This window comes from Taudactylus pleione, unplaced genomic scaffold (assembly GCF_031769625.1).
Source record: "Taudactylus pleione unplaced genomic scaffold, aTauple2 ptg000093l, whole genome shotgun sequence".
Lineage (NCBI taxonomy): Eukaryota > Metazoa > Chordata > Amphibia > Anura > Myobatrachidae > Taudactylus > Taudactylus pleione.
In genome coordinates this window covers 2,803,147-2,828,256 of record NW_028284495.1, presented here as the reverse complement: position 1 = coordinate 2,828,256, position 25,110 = coordinate 2,803,147, and the positions used below count along the sequence as shown (strand labels likewise).

General features: G+C 43.3%; 1 protein-coding gene and 1 pseudogene across 1 annotated transcript in view; one reads left to right on the top strand and one right to left on the bottom strand.

Moving 5' to 3' along the window:
- Positions 1–25,110, top strand: part of RP1 (RP1 axonemal microtubule associated) — a 668,735-nt gene that overhangs the window by 266,729 nt on the left and 376,896 nt on the right. Inside the window, exon 20 of the mRNA XM_088469748.1 lies at positions 21,888–22,020. Within this exon, the coding sequence (XP_088325874.1) occupies positions 21,888–22,020 (133 nt within the window). The remainder of the gene's footprint in view (positions 1–21,887; positions 22,021–25,110) is intronic.
- LOC148526793 (5S ribosomal RNA) lies at positions 15,147–15,265 on the bottom strand (annotated as a pseudogene).

Here is a 25,110-nt window from a genome sequence, read left to right as displayed (position 1 = left end):
GCAGATGTTTAGAACCAGTAGGTAAACAGAAGTCGTATACAATTACATGTATTTGGGCAATGAATAGGGGTAGATGGAATTGGGTCATACTATTTTCTAAGGGCATGTTTACACAAACACTTGTTCCCTATGCTGAGTTATGATGTTCTCATAGAGGAAAAGGGCAGTGACTATTAAGCAGCTTCAAATTAATAAAACATTTTTAATTTGCATATCATTTCATCAACAGCTCTCCCTGTCTTTGGGGCCTATTTATCAAATAATATTTGCTGGATAACGGATGTTTTCGGAGGATACCCGCAAATATTAAGTATCCCCGAGTGTACCATGGAGGGATCACAGCAGATACTGTATCTCCATACCATTGTCCCTCCATGTCCGACAGCCGCTGCTGCCCTCATAGGTTTCTTTGGGGGATGCAAGGTTGTGCCAGAGCTTAGTCGCTGTAACCTATGGGCTACATTATGCAAAAATTACTGACACCAGTCTAGACTGTACACTCAAATTATATATTGTTACTGTATGAGATGGTCAGTTACCTGGTGGAGCAGTACCACTGATGAACATGGGTGCTTGGTTCACTTCTATAGAAATTAGTTCCTACCTGTGATTGAAACAGCATTGTAACTCATTGCAATCATTCACTAACCTACAATTAAGCAATCCCAGTGCTATAAGTTTAGATAGTCTAATTTTTTTTTATTATAATGGCATCATTTTGCAATTACTAGACCTAGTGCAGTTCTCATTGAGTTTTAGACACTGGTCGGTCAGCACTGAGATCGCAAATCACATGTACAATGCATCCAAGTGGTATATATAGGATCACCATCATGTGCTTAAAATTAATACATATGTTACATAATACTGCAGTCCCAGCACTATGGTGTATTCAATACAGTACTATGCTGTTATAAATCTGGTACATTATCATGCATGCACTATCAGTATATTTACTATATATATTTATAAAGGGACCAAGAACCTGCACTCTCTAATAGTTAGCCAAGCCTCTGTGGTGGCTGGCCACACCCCCTCTGGTAGCTGACCATCCTTATTTAGCATTGGGCCCTAGGTTATGACTAGAATAGAGGGCTGCAGGGGACCTATGATGTCACACCCACGTGACTCTGCATGAAAGGGGGAGGGGCGGGGAAGCTAACGCTCGCCACGCTTCGGGCACGGTGGCTCGCTACGCTCGCCACAAACATTTATTCTCCCTCTGTGCCCTCGTGGATAGTAACGCAGGAGTGGTCCAGCCTCCTGCAGCGGTCACGTGGTTGATACATCACAGAGGTCCTTTAGCCACATAGGATCTAGCATCAACCTTGGGCCCTACCACTCCATTCCTCCCAGTGGGCCTTTCATGCCCCAGTCTGACGCTGTCTATTGCTATATATTGATAAATAGGACTGAAAGACACAGACAGGGTCAGACAAGGGTCTTCTTTTAATTAATATGGTTGCATTAAGGAATACTCAGAATGAAAGTACCAATAATTTACTGTTCATAACAATGGGTAACTGAGGCTCTTGGTGGATCAGTCATCTAAGAAATGAAGTCTCACAGACGACCTCTTACCTAGATACAAATTACATTAATTTCGAGATCACCTCTTTTTCACACACATTTTTACAGCAACAAATTCTGGTTAAGTGCTTCTATCCTGATTCTAATACAGTAAATATACCATAATGCCAGGTGTTTATACAAAAGACATTTTTCAGTCTGGTTACTATGACTACAAATTACTGGACACCAGCAATATTTTATTAATAAATTGTGGTGATAATGAATTTTCAATCGCAGTAAGATGCACAGACTAGTACATAAGTACATTAGTGTTCCGTGAGAGCAACATACGATCAAAAGAGCAGAACAGAGGCCTCTTCTTCGCATGTGTGGGTCTGGCACATGCCCTGTGAAGTCCCAGTTATATCCGATGCTCACTTGTTGGGCTCCCAGGAGAATAACCAACCCTCTGTATCCCAGGCAGGGCCAGCTCCAGGTCTACTAGCACCCTGTGCAAGAAATTTTGGAGCCCCCCATCCAATGATATCAATAATTAATAATTTTATTGTTATCGTTATTTTTATTTAAAGAAAAAATACCACAAAAATTGGCTACAGCAGGAATAAAACACACATATTGGCCCCTAGAGGAATAAAACAAACATATTGGCCCCCACAGAAAAAATAAATAAAACACACATTAATTGCCCCAGCCCACCACAGAAGACTCACCTGACCGGTCAGTAGCAGAAGAGATGAGAGGAGCTCCCGGTCCCTTCCTCACCCTCAGCTGCAGGCTGCACCAGCAGCGACTGCAGTCTCAGTGTCTTCGGGGACAAGTCTGGAGTATGGCAGGGTAAGAGAGTCTATGGGGACCAGTGTGGTGGTTGGTCACAGTACCCATTAATTTCCCTCCCACCCAGGAGCTATTAATACATTTACACCCCACACCCATTAATACATATACACCCTGTGCCCATTAAACCTAACTTAGCACCTATTAACTCCCCCCCACCCAGCATTCCACTTGAAGAATCCATTAATCAATTTATCATTCCAACACCCTCTCTCTGCCTGCTGCTGCATCAGGCATGAATGATGTCAGTGACAGCCCCGGCCGAGACAGCCTGCCTGTACAAGGAAAAAGAAAGAAGGGCAGCCTGCCGTGTGAGGAACCGGGAGCGTTGCAGTGTTATACAGGAGCTCCTGTGTCAGTTGCTAAACTCCAGAGCGGATGCGCTAATGTTAGTATGCAGTGCTTTCCATTCTCCTGCAGTCACCGCTGTCTTCTTGATCAGTCCAGGACCCTGCGTTCCCTATAGGGTGGTGCCTCCGGTCAACCACACCACCCACATCTCCAATGAACTGGGCATGGGTGTAATGACGCCAAGGAGAAAGACGCGTGGAGTAGTAGCGCATGTCTGAGGTCAGGCCTCCTGACAGAGCCGCGGCAGGTCCTAGAGACTGCCGGCTTTCACTTATGGATGAAGGCAACGCTGAGTGCTCCTCATCCATCACAAAGTATCTATGTTTACTAGACATGCGCTGGTCTACACATGTTCAGCAGAGACCTTTACTTTGCCCTTTTGATAGGTGAGTGGGCCCTAGAGTGGACACAGACGCTTTGGAGTGGGGTGCATCGTGGCATGGCCAGGGCCTAGCACTGATGGTAGTTCCACTTCTGAGTTATCTAGTGTAAGACATCTAGAACTGCTTGTATTATCAGTGTGTGATGATAACCAGCTTCAGCTGTATATAGATATTGCTAGTTGAGTAATCTTGTGGGACTGCTGAGGTCAATGCACAAGGGTTGGGTATGAAATACCAGCAGTCAGGATGCCAGCTGTCAAAATACAGACAGTGGCATCCCCATGCTCGGTATCCCAGGACCTGCTCCAGTGTTAGCCATGCCCTGTGCCGCTTGGGTAGTCGTCACCCTCTAGTCGCGCGCGGCATTGCAGCGATTGCCCGGAAATGTGGGCGTGACCTAATTACCATTGACCATGCCCCTAAATGGCGCTATTTGGGGGCGTGCCCACACGGCACGCCTCCCGTGTAATGTCAGGCTGGGAGCGAGCCCTGCACTTCGTCACTAGCTGGGCTTCCCCCAGCCCTCTCCCGGCACTGAATGGATGCAGTGCAGCATCCATTCAGCTACTCCGGGGTCCGGCACTGCCGCACGTGGCGGAGCCCAACTTCCCGACCAGACCACCCGTGGGACATTTTGGCCTACGGGTGGAACAGCAGAACAGTGCTGTCCCGCTGAAATCGGGATGTTGGGAGGGGTGCGCCCTCTATGGGATGGAGCCCCTGTGCGACCGCATTGGTCGAACATGCCTCGAGCCAGCCCTGAGGTATCCCGACAGAGGTTAGGTAAGTATCCTAACCCTCTCCCTTTAACCCTCTAACCCTCCTTTTGTGCACCCTAACCCTCCCTACCTCGCGCCCTAATCCCAACCCTCCCCTCCCGCCTTGGTGCCTTACCCTAATTCCCCCCCCAAGTGGTGCCTAAACCTAGCCCCCCTGTCTGTAGCCTAACCCTAACCCCCCATAGCCTAACTCTAACCCCCCCACTCCCTGGTGCCTAAACCTAACCTTCACCCCCACGGCTAACACCTATCTAGTCCACGCTATACTTACAATCGGGATGCCGGTTGTCTGGATTCTGACGTCGGCTTCTCCACTACTGTCGGGATTCTGGGATTCCGGCTGTAGGTATCCCAACTACATCCCATTGCAAAACGCTCTTACTTTAGAAAGCCTAATATAGGTGCTGGAGAGTGCGTAATAAAGTTAAAGAAATAAGCTGTCCTGAGCATAGGTAACAACAGGGATCACAGCTGTACTCTTGTGGCCTGGTTACACGCAGGGCCGGTGAAAGGTTTCCCAGCACCCTAGGCAAAACTGCAGCCTACTGAGGTGCCGCCCACCACCGCCACCAATACCCACTATCCAACCCATCAGGTGATAGTGAGAAGGCATCATCTTAAAATACAGCAAAATATCATGTATATTGTGTGTGTATGGCTTCCATAGCACAGCATGGAGAAAAAGCAATATAAAAGAAAATTGATAGATAATAATTACATGTAAAAAATGCTGATTTCTAAGAATAAACTTCAAATCTAAACAGCTCTCATTATTTCACAGTGGGCTCTGGGCCTGATTCACTACTGATCACAACTGCGAATACAATAGCGATTACAAATGCAGTTCAACTTCGATAGTATGCTAATTCATTGTGATCGCTATGCCACCGCACCACTACACAAGGACGTCCACTTTACCTTACACACATTCATAATGTTTAGCAAGACTGCAAAACCATCGGTACAATCGAGTACCATCGTAGCCACACGCACACTTGCACAAGATCTGACCTTACTCAGAAATTGCTAACTTCATCGCACACTTTGAGGCCTCAGGCTGCATAGGGCATCGCAGTGGCTCATATATGCACGCCCATGCAACGGCATTCAAACGCACTGGCATGTCTGCGTTTCGCCGACCACCCACCCGTCACCATTCACGATCACTCTCTGATGGGTCATATTCACTGCAATCGCTGTTATGATCGCAGTGGCCGGCTCACGCACATGCACTGCGATGCATACACAGAACGCAACAATCTGCCGATTGCGTGCGTAATCGCAGTTGCGAACGGTAATGAATCAGGCCCTCTGTCTCTCTCATCTTGCGCTACAGCTCAATTCTGTTTCTGTAGAGCATGTAATCACCACTGACTATACAAATGTCTGTGTATAAGGGAACTGCTAGTGATGAATGCTGTGGTATGTCATTTGTGACATTCATCTCAGATAGAGCACTGCTCAGTCTCTGCTGGAGGCTGCTACAGGCTTGAAGAGCCTCCTTTAATGTGCTGATCACTGAAGGTATCTCTTACTAGTCTCACTCAACTACAGACATAGGGGTTAATGTAATAGCTTGCGATTTTGTTGATGTGCCAGGCAAGGATATCGACTAAGGATGGATCTAGACTCCCTCTTAGATCATGAGGTGGTTCAATTATTTAGTTTTAAAACCACACAAACCTCATGACCCTTGAGCAGGTGAGAGATTATTTGGAGCCTTTAGCTGGTAGCAACTATGCAGTGCCTAAATTAATGTGTGCCCTGCATTTTTTGCCACTGGCTCATTTCAGTCAGTGAGCGCTAGAGTGCTGGGTATTACACAAGCCACTTTCTCAAGGCATTTATCTCAAGTGTTATTTGCCCTGAAGAAGTTGTGGCGATCATATATCTCATTCCCTCGTTGTGAGTTCGAGTGGCTGGATCTTAAGGTAGCATTCTGTCGCCTCTCAGCATTGCGTAATGAGCTTGGAGCCATATACTGCACCCACATTGGGATGAGGTCACCGCACTTGAGGGGGTATGTCTATGTAAAAAGGACATGGCTACCACTCCCTCAATGTGCACGTGTTCTGTGATGCTAACCTCAAGATTCTCAGTGTGGTGGCAGGTTACCCAGGGTCTTTCCATGATGCATATATCCTGCGCCAGTCAGCCCTGTGGGAGAGGTTTCTAGAAGGACACATGCCGAAGGGCTGGCTACTTGGTATGTTTTACATTTAAGTTGGAATATGTGTGTTTCTCTCTATTAGGTTTTTTTTTTAAAGTTTTTAACTACCCTCTTTCAACATTTAGGTGACTCAGGATATGGGTGTCAGACTTGGCTCATGACACCTATGTTGCACCACGAGGCACTTCACCGCACCGGTACAACAATGCACACATTGCTACAAGGTCAGTAATAGAGTGTACCTTTGGGGTTTCGAAAAGCAGTTGTCGTTGTTTGGACCGGTCGGCTGGCATCCTACTTTACGATGTGCGTAAAGTGTGTGACATCATCCAGTCGTGCTGCATGCTCCATAACATGGCCCTTGGGCAAGGGCATGATGACCTTGGGAACATTTGCATCAGTTGTGGACGAGCCAAACCCTTTTCCATCAAAGGGCGTGGTCAATACAGAGGGCGGGAATGAGGTTCGACAGAGGATCAAACAGCAGTATTTTTCAAGTAAGTATTTGTGGCACGATGTTACAGAATGTGTATGTGTGTATATGTGTTCAAGCTGCATGCCTACAAACAGATTACTTAAAATGTATGTTAATTTCACAGGGGACTGAGCTGTAACCATGCAAGATGCTGCATGCTATATATATATATATATATATATATATATATATACATACAGTATATATAAAAGTGAAAAAACACACATATATCTATATCTGCTGCATTCAAATATGCAAAGCATTCCAAAAGTGCGGTAATAACTTTAATTTTAAACATACTGTAACATGTGTTACTTTTTCTTTTTGTCTGCTGAACCTGCTCTACCTCTAACTATGGCTTTTAGCACACCACCATGTGTGCGTAGACTGCGCCGGGGTGGAGTGGTAGGTGATGGACTAAGTGAAGATGTACACACACTACTAATAGTGGATGATGATGTTGCCTTTATTAGGCCCCTCTGCCCTACTAACTCTCTGTGAAGATGCCTGAATAGCCTGAGTGAGGTCAAGCAGCCTTAATTCAATATTGTTAGCCATTCTAATGTTTGTACCCTCAACTACTCTGTTAGCACTCAATATTTTTAACATATGATTAATGGAATCCATTTGTTGCGTTTGCCTCTCCATAAAGAACACCTGCTTAGTTCTAAAGCTATCAAGGGACAAAGCTATTTGCTCTACAGAAGGGGGTTGTTGAGGTGTAGGTGTAGGCTGTGGTGACGTGCGGTTCAATTGCTGTTTGTTGTTAGTAACCACTTGTGTATTTTCATCCACAGCCATGCCAGGATCTACTGTGACTAAGGCCCATATTCAATTTGCGGCGAAAAGCCGTTTTCGCCGAAAAACTTTTAGCCGATGACGTAATTTTCTCCTGTTTGGCTTTTACCCCGTATTCAATTTGGAAGACTTACGCCTAGGCGGAAAGTCAATGCAATATAATAGGCGAAAAAAGTATCACCTATGAATGTATACAAGGCGGAAAAAAGTGCAGAATTGGGGTTTTGGGGTGCAACGTTGCGGGAACACCCGTGCAGCCTTCAGACAGTCCGCCAAAGGTAAACTGTGTCAAAAAAAAAAAAACACTTAAGGACACCCCAAAAAAACACTTTCAATTTGGGGGCGAAAAAAAAATGTTGGGGGACAAAGTTAAAAACTAGCGAACTTGACTCTGGGGGGGTCCCCAAGTACGCCCCAGGTGTTTTTTTTTCATTGCAGGTGCTTGCGACAGGTGGGTTTTTCACAATTTTTCAAATCACTTTAGCAACTTTAAAATATGCTGAACTCCATTTTCAACTACTCCAAATTTGCTGGGATAAGTTATTTTTCCCTAAAAAAAACTTCTAAATGCTCTTCTGCATCACCTTATTCAAAGCTGCATTTATGCACCTGCGGCGGCTATTAGAAACCCCGACTTTCTTCAGAAGATAAAAATGGGGGTACCCTTTGTCATCCCCTATGTCTACACATCCTTAGGGGGGTCCCTTGTATATTTCCCAAAATTCCTGTTGTGTTTAATCTGTAAAAAAACGTTTTCAAAGTTTTTTTTAAAAATGACATAGGGTTCCGCCCCCCAAAAGCCAAACCAGCCCCAGGCTTGCCAGCCAGTCCTGGTTTCTAAAAATACGGGGAACAAAATGTGTAGGGTTCCACCGTAATTTAGAAACCAACACCAGGCTGCAGGGACCAGTCCTGGTTTTAAATATAGGGGGATAAAAAGACGTGGGGATCCCCCTATATTTAAGACCAGTACCAGACCCAACTGACTGGGGTGTAATGCCACAGCCTGGAGACCCAATCACTGGGGCTCCAGATCCAAAGCATCAGCACCCCAAGTCGGTCAGCACAAGCCGGTGATCTCGAGGGAGTCGGGGACCCCCACAGAAGGCCCCCCCCTCCCGAGCACCACGGGCTTACACTGAAGCCCGGGGCTCTTCCCCATACCCCTGGAGTGGTAGGTATGGGGGTAATGGGGGGGGGCAAATACTATTGTATTTTAAAGTGGAACTACAAGTGCCAGCATGCCTGCCATTTTGCAATTGTGGAACTACAAGTGCCAGCAGACATGCGGCACCTGTAACTTCACTGTAAAATAAATAGTTAAATAAAGACAAAACACACACTACATCATTAGAATAACTTTATTACACACACCTACACCCCTATCACACATACTTACCTATACCTGATGTTTCTGTCCCCTTGTCCAGTAGAAAATCCTTAATGAATGGCCCTGCAAAAAAAAAAACATACTCTCCTATATCCTGGCACTGGTCTCAGCAGTAATCCATGAACTTGGCAAAACAAAAAAATGAGTTCATGATCCACCTACCCAGGATCTGTATGTGTGTTGCCACACATACAGATCCCTCCCGAGTGCCAGCTGACGGGACTGCACAGAGCTTGCACGTCCTGTCAGCCAATCAGAGGCCGCGCTGACTTTAGAGCGGCCGCTGATTGGCTCCGGCTACTGACAGTTCTCATGTGGGAACTGTCTGGTGGGAACTGTCACATGGGAACTGTCAGTAGCCGGAGCCAAACAGCGGCCGCTCTACAGTCAGCGCGGCCGCTGATTGGCTATCGGGACGTGCGAGCCCCGTGCAGTCCCGTCAGCTGGCATTTGGAAGGGATCTGTATGTGTGACAACACACATACAGATCCTGGGTACGTGGATCGTGAACTAATTTGTTTGTTTCGCCAAGTTCATGGATTATTGCGGAGAGCTGCGCCAGGATATAGGTGAGTATGTTTTTTTTTGCAGGGTCATTCATTAAGGATTTTCTATTGGACAAGGGGACAGGAACTGCTGGTATAGGTAAGTATGTGTGAATGGATAGGTGTGTGTAATAAAGTTATACTAATCACATTTTGTGTGAATGGGTAGGTGTGTGTAATAAAGTTATACTAATCATGGTGTGTGTGTTTTGTCTTTATTTAACTATTTATTTTACAGTGAAGTTACAGGTGCCGCATGTCTGCTGGCACTTGTAGTACCACAAGTGCAAAATGTCAGGCATGCTGGCACTTGTAGTTCCACTGTAAAATACAATAGTTTTACATTATTTGGCCCCCCCGTTACCCCCATACCCACCGCTCCAGGGGTATGGGGAAGAGCCCCGGGCTTCAGCGTAACCCTTTGGTGGTCGGGAGGGGACCCTTCTTTGGGGGTCCCCGACTCCCCCGAGATCACAGGCTTGCGCTGACCGACTTGGGGTGCTAATGCTTTGGACCTGGAGCCCCGGTGATTGGGTCTCCGGGCTGTGGCATTACAGCCCAGTCGGTTGGATCTGGTGCTGGTCTTAAATATAGGGGGATCCCCACGTCTTTTTTCCCCCTATATTTAAAACCAGGACTGGTCCCTGCAGCCTGGTGTTGGTTTCTAAATTATGGTGGAACTCTACACATTTTATTCCCCCTATTTTTAGAAACCAGGACTGGCTGGCAAGCCTGGGGCTGGTTAGGCTTTTGGGGGGGGACCCTATGTAATTTTTTTATTAAACTTCTAACCCGTTTTTTACAGGTAAAACACAACGGGAATTTTGGGAACTATTACAGGGACCCCCCTAAAGATGTGTAGACATAGGAGATCACTATGGGTACCCCCATTTTTATCTCCTGAAGGAAGTCGGGATTTCAAATGCGGAAGGTGCATTTTAGCAGAATTAAAAAAAAATGCATTTAGGGACTTAAAAATATGCTAGTACCCATTTTCATGTACCCCACATTTGATGGAACCTCTTTAAAAAAAAAAAAAAAAAAGCTCTTCTGCATCACTTCTTCAAAGTCGGAAAAAAAAACACCTGGCAAAGCAATTTAAAAACCCAACTTTCTTTTGCAGGCAAAAACGGGGGTACCCATAGTGGTCCTCCTGATCTGGACATCATTAGGAGGGTCCTACAATTATTTCCAGAAAAATCCAGTTTTTTTTCGCCGATCACAAGTTTTGCCTGTTCCCGATTTCGGCCTACTTTCAAATTGAATACGGGGATATAGCGGGCTCGCGCGCAAAAAGTTTTCGCCTCCAAACTGGCGATGTGGGCAAAAATGGGATTTCGCCGGCAGAGGCGAAAACGCTGCCTCAAATTGAATACGGGCCTAAGACGATGTCATGATCATCATCTTCTTCCTGACAATGGCGTTGTGGAGTTGGTGAATGAGGACGTGATGGTCCTATAAAAAGGTAAGGATTATTAATTATATTTAAGTAATGGTGGGGGGGAGAGGCTAGACAGTTGTAATGCTCCTGCATTGTTTGCAGATTGTGGCCACAAGAATTTATTCTACAGGTATGTGTATTTAAATCTAAGGATAATGGACCTCATTCAGACCCGGTCGCAAGCGCTGATCGCTCACAACTGGGTCGATGTTTAGACCCTGTGCGTGCGCAAGCCCCGTAGTAAGAGAGAAATTATCTCGCTCCGGAGCTCACTACAAAATGGGTGGCTGTCGATGTTGTTCGACAGCTCGACCCGTTTTGTAGGTGTGGCAGGGGGGTGGGTTCACAAACTGCGGCATTCCTTAAGGAACGTCTGCCGCTTTGTGGGTGGCCGCACTGACATCAGCAGTGATGTCAGTGAGGAGCTTCCTGCTCGATCAGAGCAGGAAGCTCCCTGGGGCTTACGGGTCTCGAGGCAAGCCCCGATGGTCGCGATGGTCTTGACCATCGCAACCATCAACCTGGTTGGTCGCTAAAGCTGTGGGTGGTAACCCACAGCTTAGCTAGCCACCAGGAGGCCACACTTGAAAAGTCAAGCGCCCGCCCTTATTCAGAGCGAGCGCTCGCTTCTTGCGACCGCCTCTGAATGAGGTCCAATGTCCTCATTAAAGCATGTATGCTTTGAGTGTATATCGTTATTAAATGCTCATGTACATACTAATTTGCTGTCCCCTACATCTCTATTTTAGCACATACCTGCAGTATATTCTTCAACACGTGGACGAGCCCTTTTTGCCGTAGAATTCTTCCTCCTTGGAGCAGCTGCGGAACAATTAAAGACATTATTATTTGCTGCATTACATGTGTTTTACAATTATTTGTAGCAGTGGACAAATTAAATAAAAAAGACTGTGGATTTTAAACAGTGCAATGGTCCTTTCTGTGCTAGCTTAACTCCAACAAAATATTAGTGTTGAGTTTTATTCTATTTTTACTTGATAACATTATTCTTTACACAAATCCCTAAAAAAAAAAAATGTAGCACTACACATCCCAGAATGGCCAAACAATGACATCTTTGTACCAATCTAGGTGACAGCATACTTGTATGTGTAGTTGTACAGCAGCAGCTTATTGTACAGTAATAGAGCAGTACTAACACCCCTGAAAATTATGCAAATACAAAAATGTAATATAAGTACTGTTATGTTACTCACCAATAGGGGCCGGGCTTGGAGGTCTGTATCCACAATATGAGTCCCGGGTAGGATCTCTGGTGAAATGATCTGTTTGAGCTCTTGTTCATAAGATGTGTAGTGTATGGGGATGTGACGCCCACCACCGGTCTTGCAGGACTGATTCACGTCATCCGCCATTTTCCCCATTAACACACGTTTCATGTCGTTGAAACATTTTTTAACGTTGTAAACGTCCCGTCCGCAGCTACTGACAGCATTATCAGCTTCTGTGATGCCAACCCACAGTTGTTTCTTTCTGGCCAGGGGGGTAGAGTGTGCGCGTTCTCCCAGGAGACGTGTGAACACTGGTACCATATCATGTACCAGTGCAGAATTTTCATCATAGGTGAAGCGCATATTGCGCATACAGCGCGTCCTCCCAGGCAATGGATCAGCAGACTCAGACTCCTCCTCTACATCCTCCCCCTCATCTCCATTTTCCTCCCCCATCTGTGTGTCATCATCCCCCTCCTGCACTTCCTGGTCAGACAAACCTTCCTCCTCCTGATGATAATGACTGTGTCAGATCCTCCTCCTCCTCCAGCCTGTGCTGAGCTCCCCCAGCTCTCCTGCTTGCCGTGCTGCATCACTGTGTCTGCAGACCACACCTCTCCTGTCATTGATTCAGCTTCTCACTCCCTATCAAAGCACAAAATGGTGTCTCAGGGGTTTATATAGTGTGTGATGCCTAAGTCATGGGACTTGGCACTGCCAATGGGGGTTTCTCTTTGTGCCAGTATGCTTGCTGAAATGAAAATCGCATTCCGGTTGATCTAAATTTCGCGTCCTGGGAGTTGCATCGCGGGACATCGCATGCGAACAGTGTATGGGGCTGAAATATTGTGACCCATTACATACGTGAAATGAGAGTGATATTCGCAAAAAAAAAAAATGCGATTAGGTGCGAAACCATATGTGCGAATAATGTCACACCCTATTACTTTGGAGGAAAAAGTATACAGTAGCTGCAGCTGCTGCCTCGAGTCTGCTGCTGTGTGATTGGCCTGGGAGGGTGAGTCAATTAATGTTTTTTTTTGATATGTGTGGTGCTGCTGGTTGTGGGGTTGGGGGGGGCAAAATATTAAATGAAATATATATATATATATATATATATATAACACACACTGTGTAGATAGAATGTGTATATATATATATATATATACATCTAAATATATGAACAAAAAAGTCCCGGCACGCTGTATAGGTTCTGTATGCTCTGGTGCCTTCCCAATGTAAACATGTATCAAGGCAGGGGCGGGCGGCACTCAACGAGACTCCGCAACCACAATAATGCACAGCAATACTTTGCTAGTTGATGCCAACGTTTCAGTGTTGTACCACTTTTATCAGGACTTGATAAAAGTGGTACAACACTGAAACGTTGGCATCAACTAGCAAAGTATTGCTGTGAATTATTGTGGTTGCGGAGTCTTGTCGAGTGCTGCCCGCCCCTGCCTTGATACACACACATATATATGTGTGTGTGTGTGTGTGTAATATATATATATATATATATATATATATATATGGAACAAATGTGATGGCTATGGCGCCAGCCAACAACAGTAAATATAGTATTAAAAATAATTTAAACTGTAGTAAACGAATAAAGTGAAAGGTATATAAATAACGAGACGCACTACCTAAAGGTGTCAGCTGAATACCAATAAGAGGGATTGGGGCAAATCCCAAACGAAAATGTGGCAAAAGTGAATAATACAGCGACAGGCGTCACTTAGAAAGTGCACAGTGCAATAAATATATATCAAAAATATTTTTTAATCAAAATTTCAAAAGGACACACTAACATGGATACATGAAATAAGAACGCACATATTACATATGACTTTAAATGTCAAATTAATATCTAAAAAATGAAGGAGCAAAGATATTAATAATATTAAATGATGACTGAGTTAAAAAGCAGATACATAAATCTCAACACCAAAGTGTTGGAATAAAGTGCAAATGGAAAATGGTAAGTATTGCACAAGCCCAATAATATAAATAAAAAACAAATGAACTGAGAATAAGGTTCTAAAAACAGCAATGAGTTCAAAGGTGCTTATCTTAATAACTCAAAGGCAAGAGTACAGCTTCCCCAACGCGTTTCATCCAATGGGACTTTTTCAAGGGATGTTAGCTAGCAGGCATGAGTCCATATTTATACCAAGCTTAAACAGAACTAATTAGTCAGCCTCATTACAATTAGTGACCTCATATCCGGTCTGACGGAGTGATTTAGCAAAAGAAACTTCCAAACCACTCCTATAAACGAGTTACATTATTTATAACGTAAATGGGATTCCAGTAATATCCAGATCTTTCTAATATTAAGTAGAACTTAGCATGAAACTAAGCGGTACTTCCGCCCAAAAGACTCCAAGTTTCCGCCCTCAGTGTCAACATCCGCCCTCTTCCGGGTCTTAGGCAATGGGATCGGCGTCTGCTGTGACTTCCGCCCTCACTTCTGGCTCCACGCGGCATCCGTCCATCAGTATCCAGGAATGGTATCGCGGGTGGTCAACTCCCGTCCAGTCCACGTGACCTCCGCACAGATTCCAATGCTCATCATCTCCACAAGCACCCGCCCATGGACGACGTCATCTAAATCTCATTCAGGTCACGCGCTTCCAGAAATAGGCACTGCCGTGGGTCTGCGGAAGCGAAAAAAACTCAGTAATTTTTGGACACTTAAAAGCGTCATTTTGAGAAAGGGTAACTTAGCCCAAACTGTGAATGTTAATAGATACACCAATTGGATATGCATAAAGTGATAGTGGCATTGTAAAACAATAAGCCTCAAATATAGCAGCAGGTTTTAAGTATACAGCATCGAGTTCTAGATGGCAAAAAGGAAGATGGAGTAATAAAAAAAGGGGAAACATTTTTTGATATAAAATATAATAAGATAGACGACATGGTATAAATTACTGACTAGTTTAGAATAATAGATATTAATGAATTAATAAATAAAAAAGAAGAACATAAGAAAACACTGGCTGATTAAAAAATAGTAATAGGCAAGCAAGGGTCTTAATGAAAACTTTGAAAATACCTTTAAAACTAGATTATTTATGAATAAATTAATTATTTAAAGATGGAGGAGGGGGTGGATAAAATTCATGAGTACCACGGAACAAAGGTAGAGAGTTAAAACCATTCAAGGACCCAGTGGCTATCTTGCGCCCTGTTGTAAGTATGTATGAACACTACAACACCTGGTATTCCCAGGAGGTCTCCCATCCCAGTACTGGCCAAGCCCATATATGCTTAGCTTCCAAGATCGGACGAGATTGGGCATATACACAATGGTTTGGTTGTAGGTTCTTATTAACATACACAACTACCGCCTTGTCTCTTACAAGAATGGGGCAATCTCGTAACTCTCATTAAATCCTTGTGGAGCCATGGTATTTAACTCGAAGATCCAGAACATTTCTCTTCTTGATAATTTGTTCCCTAGATCACCCCCTCTCTCTCCTAATTTAACATGCTCTATTGCTTTAAAAGTTAAGTCCTCCGGATTGGAATCATGATAGACAGAAAAATGTTTGGACACCACATGTCCCTCGACCTTGTTCCTGATATTGCGAACATGTTCTTGAATTCTCAATTTTAACGGTTTCTTAGTTTTCCCCACGTATTTTAAACCACATTTACACTCCAAAAGGTAAATGGTGGAGATGGTATTGCAGTTCATATAGTTCTTAATTTTAAATTCCTTTGAACCATCAAAGTTGTGAAATATTTTCCTTCGTGGATGGATATATTTACAGACATTGCAATGTCCACACTTATAGCAACCTAGACACTTGGGAGGATTTCGTTGATTTGAGATGTCCCACTCTTAATCATGCTTGGTGCTAGAATGTCCTTTAGGTTCTTATTTTTCTTATACATTATATCAGGCCTTGAGGGGAGGATCTCTTTCAGGACTGGGTCCATGAGCAAGATATGCCAGTGTTTCTTTAAGGAGCTCCTAATTCTGTTCTTGTGTCCATTGTAGGTGGTCACAAAAGGCACACAATCTTTTTTCTTTCCCCAATCTTTGTTTCTATAATTCAGCAAGTCATCCATTGGCAAGTCTTTAGTTTTCTCTGCTGCCTGTGATAACAATTCAATAGGGTAACCTTTGCTTAGGAATCTCTCCGTGTAGACTTGAATTTGTTCTTCACAATCTTGTTCTCTCGTACAATTCCGCTTGATTCTATAGAACTGAGAATAGGGGATATTGGTTTTCCATCTTTTAAGATGTCCACTTTTAAAATGTAAATAACTATTAGACCTTTTTAATATAGTTATTCGTAATGATCTCATCATTAGCATATGATAAAACCAGATCTAAAAATTCCACCGATACATTACTAAAATGGGACGTGAACTTCAAATTAAAATCATTGGTTGCAATATATGTTAAAAATTGATTAAAAAGTTCCTCAGAACCTTCCCAGATGATTAAAATGTCGCCAATATATCTCTTGTATAATACAATATTTTTATGAAATGGGTTGTTCTTGTATAAGTAGTTATCTTCCCAATGCCCAATAAAAATGTTCGCAAAGCTAGGGGCAAAAATAGTACCCATAGCTGTGCCACATATCTGTTGATAAAAAACATCCAAAAATTTAAAATAATTGTGAGTAAGAATAAAAGACATCAAGTCACATAAAAATTCTCGATGAAGGGGACTAATGGATTCATCCTTTTCTAGGACTTTCCTACATGCATTGATCCCTTTGTTATGCTCAATGCAGGTGTACTAAGCCTGTACGTCTATCGTAACCCAGGAATATGTTGGTTGCCATTTGATTCCCTTTAAACATTGTAAAACATTCGTAGTGTCTTTCAAATATGAGTCTAGTATAATAACTTGTTTTTGTAGAAAAACATCAACATATTCAGAAAGATGGGAGGTAAGCGAGTCTATACCAGCTACAATAGGGCGTCCTGGAGGTGATGTCATCGATTTGTGAATTTTAGGCAAAAAGTAAAATATAGGGGTAATGGGGTTGGTTTGCATAAGAAACTGAAATTCATCCTTGTTAATAACTCCATTGCGGAGACCACATAACAAAAGTGCCCTCATATCATCTAAATATTCTACAGGATCTCCCTTTAATGGTCTATATGAGTTCGTGTCATTCAATAATCTTTCAGCTTCTTTGAGATAGGCTTCTCGATCCATGATGACCAAACCCCCCCCTTTATCAGCTTGTTTTATTATCACATCTTTGTTCTTTTGCAATTCCTTCAGGGCATGTTTCTCTTCATTCTTCAAATTCTGTTTTTGTAGTTTTTCTTTTACTTTCCCTCCCTCACATAGGTCTTTTTTTACTTTTTCATAGAAAACTTCTATGTGGCTGCCTTTAGACTCTAGAGGATAGTAGGTGGATTTACATTTCAATCCTGATTTTGAAGTTGACTCCATAAAGTTTTTAATAGGTGCTGATTCCTTCCTTATAAAGTGCCTTTTAAGTGTCAGGTTCCTCACAAATTTATTCAGATCTATATATACATCAAATTTGTTCATATTGGATGTCGGCGCATAATTTAACCCTTTGCTTAGTAAAATGATCTTGGATTCTGTTAATTGGTGTTGTGATAAGTTGAAGATGCCTTGTTGTTGGAGATTCATTAGAGATACCTTCTCTTTAGGTTTCTTCCTCCCGCCCCATTTTCCTCTTCTTCTCGCTGTTTTCTTTTCAGGGGCGATGCTAAAGTTGCTGTTTCCCTGACAGGTTGCTTCATGTCGTTTATTGTATCTGGACCTGGGGATAAAAAATTAGGTTGATCTGAGTCGCCAGTGGATTCCAGTCTCTGTAGGGCTGCATACCTATTCCGTGTGTGGGTTGTTCTGTATCTTGGGGATTGTTCATCTCTATAATATCTTTTAAAAGTAGGTTTCCAGACGGAATGTGTTCTCGATGGAGTGGGAATATTATTGCTAGGATTCTGGAATCTTGACCATTGTTTAATTCTGTTGGTTTCATAGTCTTGTTTATCTCTATGGAATTTCTTCTCTTTGCCTTTAATTACTGTTTCTTCTGTTCTTTCAAATTTTTTCATTAGGACAACTTCATTCTCCTTAAAGTTATCTTTCATTTTAAATTCTTCCATTTGTTGCTCTTTGACCTTAATCTCCTGTTCCAAATTCTGCAAAATGTCCTGTTTTCTTTGATAATAAGTTGCATAAGGTCCAAGGAACATCTATGCAGGATCTTATCCCATTCTCTAATAAAATCTGTTTTATCTAGACCAAAGGTGGGATTTTTTTGGATTCTCAGTCCTCTCTGGATCCTATTCACGGAGATGTAATGTTCAAGACCTTTTACATCCCACCAAGCTTTAATTTCTTTGGTCATAAGCTTTTCAATGTCCCAAAATAAATTATCAATATTTTCAGTAGGTAACTCAGTATGTGTCACTGTATTGCTCTCATTAAAATTTTTTTGACATAAATCACTTCTCTTAATTGTGCGTTCAGTGTTTCGAAACATCCTTAAAAAGTGCAGTATATATATGGACAACACAGTGGGATTGATTGTGGGCGACAGTTCCGCTTATTTATAAAAAGTGGTTTTATGTAAACAATATAGATCCCATACCCAGTTTTATGGCATAAACATAAAAGTGCAAAAGTGCATAACTCATTAGGGACAATTACAATATGAGTTATGAAGGGGTATAAAAGGGTGGACATTACACCATAACCTTCATCCACAGGAAGCAGTCAGCAGTCGAAACACGTTGGGCTATTCTCTCTTTGTCCCAGAAATAACCTTCACCTTGATTCAGATAAGCCTATTTATTTTTATCTGTATTTTTTTGTATTTTTTATTTCCTCAATATTTATCTTCTACCTTGGGCTCGATTCTATTCAGCGTGATGTAAATAGCTGCGGGAGTTGGCTCCCGGAGCTATTCAATACACCGCGCTGACAAGTCCGACTAATGATTTCTTCTCTCATCCCTCTGGGGATGAGAGAAGAAATCCGACAAAAGTCCCGGCGCGAGGCTGTTTTCTGCCCTTAGTGCCGGGAAAACAGCCTCGCGCCGGGAAGTTAGGTCGGGGAATGCCCGTTATCGCGCCTAAACACCCTGTTTAAGGCGCGATAACGAGCCTTCCCCGACCTAACAGCGCGATGAATTGAATAGCTCCGGGAGCTATCTCCCGGCGCTATTTACATCGCGCTGAATTGAATCGTGCCCTTTATTTGTTGCTGAACTGGCTATTCACTGAGTGAACTTCTCCTGCTTAGCAGTTTTATTATGCTTATGAGTTTTTAAAATCCCTGAATTAAATTGTGTTTTAAATTTTATCGGTATTTATATATTTTTATTCTCACAGATTTATGTCTTTTTAATGTTATTATCATGCACTTTGATTAGCACTTGACTGTATATATATATATATATTTGGACCACTGATAGGGGCCCCCGTCAAGAATCGGTATTCTGCTTATGCGCACACTATGCAGTTGATAATATTAGCAGTGATATGTAAATGTGTGCATTCACATTGCGGTCGCAGCCTTACATAAGGACGCCCACTTTCCCCTACTCACATCCGTATACTTTGGCAACATAGCTAAACAATTGGTAACATCGAGTAACATCGGACCCATATGCTTACTTCAGCGCACACTATGAGGCCTCAGGCTGCGTATGGTATCACAGTGGATAATTTATGCACGCCCCTGAAACGGCATGTAATTGCACTAGCACGCCTGCGTTTGGCTGACCACACCCTGTCACCACCCACAAACGGCACTTCCTGTCAATCACTCTGCCATGGGCCTGCGTATCCTCTGTGATCGCTGTCCTGATCGCAGAGGCTAGTTAACGCATGCGCACTGCGATGCATACGCAGAACGTAAGAATTGGCCGATTGCGTGCATATAAGCAACTACATTCCCTGAATCAGGCCCTGTTCCCAATAAGATCTGATATGGGTCAAAAAGATGAAACTTCAGTTAGTGATATCACTTATTAATCAATTAGTCAGACCGATGATAATGCTTGTGAATTCATGATAATGCTTGTGTCTTGCAGAATATGTCTGTCAACCTGTCACTCATACCTTGTTAGAAAAGGACCTACAGATGTGTCCTTATACACTGAGAGGTAAATTTACTAAAGTGAGAGTTTTTAGAAGTGCGTTTTAGAAGAGATGTTGCCCATAGCAACCAATCAGATTCTACTTAACATTTAATTAGCACTTTCTAGAAGATAATAGCTAGAATCTGATTGGCTGCTATGGGCAACATCTCTTCTAAAACTCACTTCTAAAAACTCTCACTTTAGTAAATTTACCCCCTAGTGTTTGAATGCCATTTGGCGTGAGATATACACGGTATACTGTAACTGAAACACGCCAAGGAGAGTAGTGTACTGTATAATTCTTTCAATTTGCATCTTATTACCCATCACAGAATTAGTGATGTACTAATCACAATGTACTGGAGACACTAGGCTGCAACATTAACCACACAGGAATTGGTTTTACAAACATGTACCAATAGGGCATAGGGCATGCCTCAGGGAGGGACATGTCTGTAACTGAGTATAATGCTACTAGGAGTTACAGCCCACCAGTCACTGGTCACCGAAGCCAGGGTATGGTGGTGTGGCCACCAGTGCTGCACAGTACTATGATGTGCCCAGTGCTGGACAGTACTATGGTGTGCCCAGTACCACTGTGTGCCCAGTGCTGCAAAGTACTATGATGTGCCCAGTGCTAAATCTTACCTTCAACCAGTGTGCCTATTTACTCCTCATGGGCTACTCAGAGCTGGTGGAAGCAGATACTGCTGAAAGGCGGGTCCAATGCCCACTGTGTGCAGCAGCTACTGAGTGGACCCAGCAGGATGAAGGTCCCTTTACATTCATAAGTCAGCAGCAGCAATCAGTGTGAAGCATAGTTATCTATTTCTGATAAGGCATTTCAGGAAGATTGTGAAAGCAACACCTATGAGTGCGGCGTAAAAGTAAACATGTTCTGCTACATCTGAGAGGCGTGTCATAAACCTGACTTACATCCAAATGTAAACCAGCCCCTAATCAGTTAGTAAGATCTATTTGTTGATGAAAACACACTAATACATGTCAAGGCTTGTCTATGTATTGTGTTTTACAAGTTGTCCATATAAGTGGCCACGAGAAACCTTATATGAAAATGCATGTAGCTATAGGGATCATTGTGTCTTACAACCAATGCAGGGGAATAGCACTGATGATTTCATTTGAATGTATATATCTCTGATTTATTTTTTCCCCCAAGTATATAACAGCTACATAATGGGGGTAAGGTGCTATTAAGGAGATTCCTACACTCTTCAGTGAGTCAGGGAGATTGATACTATTTAAGGGAGTCTCCCTGATAATGAGGGAGCATTGGTAAGTATGGTGTGAAGAAGGCATTGGCAGCAGGAGTCCTAACACACTACCCCGATAAGCCCAACCTCCTTTTTCCACTCTCCAGCCCCTTCATTGGCTCTTCATTGGTTGACGGCAGCCACCTTTTGGAGCCTGCTATAGGGGCAGCCATTTTCTGTTAGCCCCTATTGGGGTACACATGCTATAGCACAGGTGGCACTGGATCACTAAAATTGTAGCGGCCCAGGAGGCAGTATGTTTTTGGAATGCAGGAGGAAGGCGAAGAGGGAGAACAGACAAACGCAACACAGATAAGCCATTATCAGGAATTGGACCCATGACCTCAGTGTTGCGAGGCAGTAGTGCTAACCACTACACCATTCTTCAGTCGGTTATTTTGTAGAGAGTCATTAGGGTATATTGGTTGGACATTTACATGAAGAATTAAATCTAGCAGCATTTTTTTAAGTTTGTGGACATAATTGTTCTGAGTGTAAAGAGTACAGTATATAAGAAAAGTATATAACAAAGAAAAGACAAAATAAATGTAAAAATGTCTACTCTATTTTTCAGATAATTCTCCATAAAATGAACAATGAAAAAACATTCACTTTTGAAGCCAACAGGTGCTTGTCAAGAAATTGTGGAAATGGCGCGCTTGTCTGCGAGCTTCCAGTTGTGGAAAATAGTGCATTTATTTTCCCAGGTAAGTGCTGCTATGGTTTTCATATTACATAATGAAATAATCCTATGTTTACATTTCACCATACACAGTGAGATCAGGATTCCTAGATACAGTAGGGTCTCTGGGCCTGATTCAGAGCCGCTCACTCGCGCTGTACATTCGCAAGCGACCCGATGTTCTGCGTACTCGCATGCGCACGCTTCGTTCTGCGCGTTGCGCGAACTACACACTGCGATCGCATCCCTCTCGCTCGCCCAGCAAAGGCAGCTCAGGGTAATGAGTGACAGGAGAGGCCGTTTGTGGGTGGCAGGACACTAATAACGGGGGGGTTGGAGATGCGAACGCAGGCGTGCCTGAGTGTTTCAACGCCGTTTTAGAGGCGTGCATAATTAACAGGCAGCGTCATAGTACACGTCACTTGCCTTTTTTTTACACTGATTTCTTCGCAGTGCTTGTAGTAGGGTAAAGCAACCGCAAGCACTGCGTTAGCATCCTATGGTGCTCGATGTACCAATGTTTTAATACACTTCCTGGAGATGACGTGTGCTGGTGGGCGGCTCTGCCGTGCGATTGGGTGTACGCTCAGACAAAGTGGCCGCTCGTTAAGACATGGTGGGCGTGCTTATGCCTTGGCGAGCATTCGCTTCCCGTGGCATCACTTTGATAAATTTGTATACGCATCCAGCGAGCGTACGCAGATAGTGAGTGGGTCTGAATCAGGCCCTCTGTCACTGTACAGTGCAGGAGAATACATGCTGATTCCTCTGTATACTCTACCCAACAATAACATTATGTTAACCATTGTAGTTCACTTTTATTTTCATTTTGTTTAGTAAATACTGAAATCATGTTTATGATACTTTTAAAAATCTCTGCTCCCTCCTATTTCTAATTATTTCTTAATGAGCAGCATTTAAATGCTCTTTTACATTATGGGCACAGTAACTTTCTATGTCCCATCATTAAACAAAACCTGTAAAAAACGTACTTACATTTTCACTCTCATTTTAAATTGATTTGCTGTGCGAGTCACTCTTCATCTATTTCTTTCCCTTGCATTTATCGCTAGTCACAAAAATAAAATATAATCAACAATAGCTATGGAAGAAATATTAGTTGTCTTTATATAAATGTTTGAAACAGCAGCATAACATTCCCAAGTTTACGTGGCTCTCTCAAATGTAACGTCCAGACTTACATTTGATTTGCATTTAAAAACAGTAGTTTTGCAAATGCATTTGTGATGCTGTATAACTTGTGTGCAACTGTTTATTTGATATTTGAGGTCACCCCTTAACCTCGGTGGGATTAACTGAATTGACCAGACGCTGGTCGAAAACCACAGTTTTGCTGAACCATTGTGGAACTAGAGAGTGGTGGGCCCAAGTGGAAGAATATGCTTTGGGCCCTCCCTATGCAGTGCCCCCAGTAGTTGTCCCCCTATGCAGTGCCTCCGGGAAGTGCCCCATATACAGTTCCCCATATACAGTGCCCCCAGTAGTGGTCCCCCTATGCAGTGCACACAGTAACTGCCTCTTATACAGTGCCCCAGAAGTGGTCCCCCCTACACAGTGCCCCCAGTAGTAGTCCTCCCTATGCAGTGCCCACAGTAGTAGTCCCCCCTAGACATTGCCTCCAGTAGTAGTCCCCTTATGCATTGCCCCCAGTAGTAGTGCCCCCTAAACAGTGCCCCAGTAGTGGCCACCCCCTCTTTACAGTGCCCCCAGTAGAGCCCCCCCATACAGTGATCCTAGTAGCAGCCACCCCTCCTATACAGTGCCCCCTGTAGCGCCACCCCTATGCAGTGCCAGTGTCAGTGCCCGTGCCCCTTACACACACACACAAAAAAACACAACTTGAATCCCCGCTCCTGCCGGACCGCTCTGCACTATTGGAGAGACGTTGTGACGTCTCTCCCATCACCCACTGCGGGGGGAGCCGGAAGATGGAGCTAATGAGTGAGCTCCAGCCGGCTCCCTCCGTGGACTCAGCAGCCAATGAAAGTCTGTCTGCCCCTGCACCACAGCGGACCCCGGTTCAAGCCACCGGCTGCACTGCCGCTAGTTCCGCCACTGTGCTGAGCGCAACTAACATTGTGAGTGGGTATGATGAGGTCATTGGAAACATGATTTCCATTTTTAGACTAATTTTTATGCATTATACAAGCATTGAAATGCTAATACAACACATTTATTCCATGGGGTATGAGCCCTGAAACTAGCTCTGTTGTGTCTGTTTTCGTGGTGGACTGTATGTTGGTAGCAGTGCAGAAAACTAGCAGTATCAGTATTGTGGGTCTAGTGGTAAAGGTAGGGTCTTTCTGAGCATCTGTGCTCCATTGTGCTGCTCTAACACAGTGACAATATGGTGCTGCGCAGAAACACAGAAGGTGGCCATCTTGATTAGGGATTGAAGCCTCACTAAAGAAACCAATATGGAGACTGCACAGTAGCGCTCGCCTAACTTCAGTAATAACTACCATCTATAGCAGAGGGATAAACAATCTATTGGTAGGAATATCATGATGCAAGACTCCTCTCACTGACTGTGCAGACCATATCAACAGTCTGTCCTCTCAAACTCACAACTGCTTTTACTCTTAAGGTTTTGGATGTCTTCAACACTCGGAAACTAATTTTTCTCAATTTGTTTTGCCTATTTTTCACTTCCATTCACACCAGTCGGCTCTTGACTTTGGTTTCTGGATATTTAGAGGTTCGCTGAACACAATATTTGTGAACTCCTCATTGTACTCCTCTCCTAACTTCAATAATAACTGCAACATATAGAAAATTAAACAATATATGAAAGCTTCAATAATTGTGTATGCACAAGTAGGACATTTACTATGGAATCCAAAAACATAATGGTAGGTTAATTGGCTTCTAACAAAAAAATAACCCTAGTGTGTGTGCTCATGTGGTAGAGGATATAGAATGTAAACTGTTGTCCATTCATGTGAATGATTATATATTCTCTGTAAAGCACTGCGTAATGTGTGTTAAATAATAAATGGCTATTAAAAGCAGGCATTCCATAAATACAAACAATCTGCCCACTCACCCTTTTCACTTATACCACTTTCAGACAGAAAAATCCCTAAAACCTGGG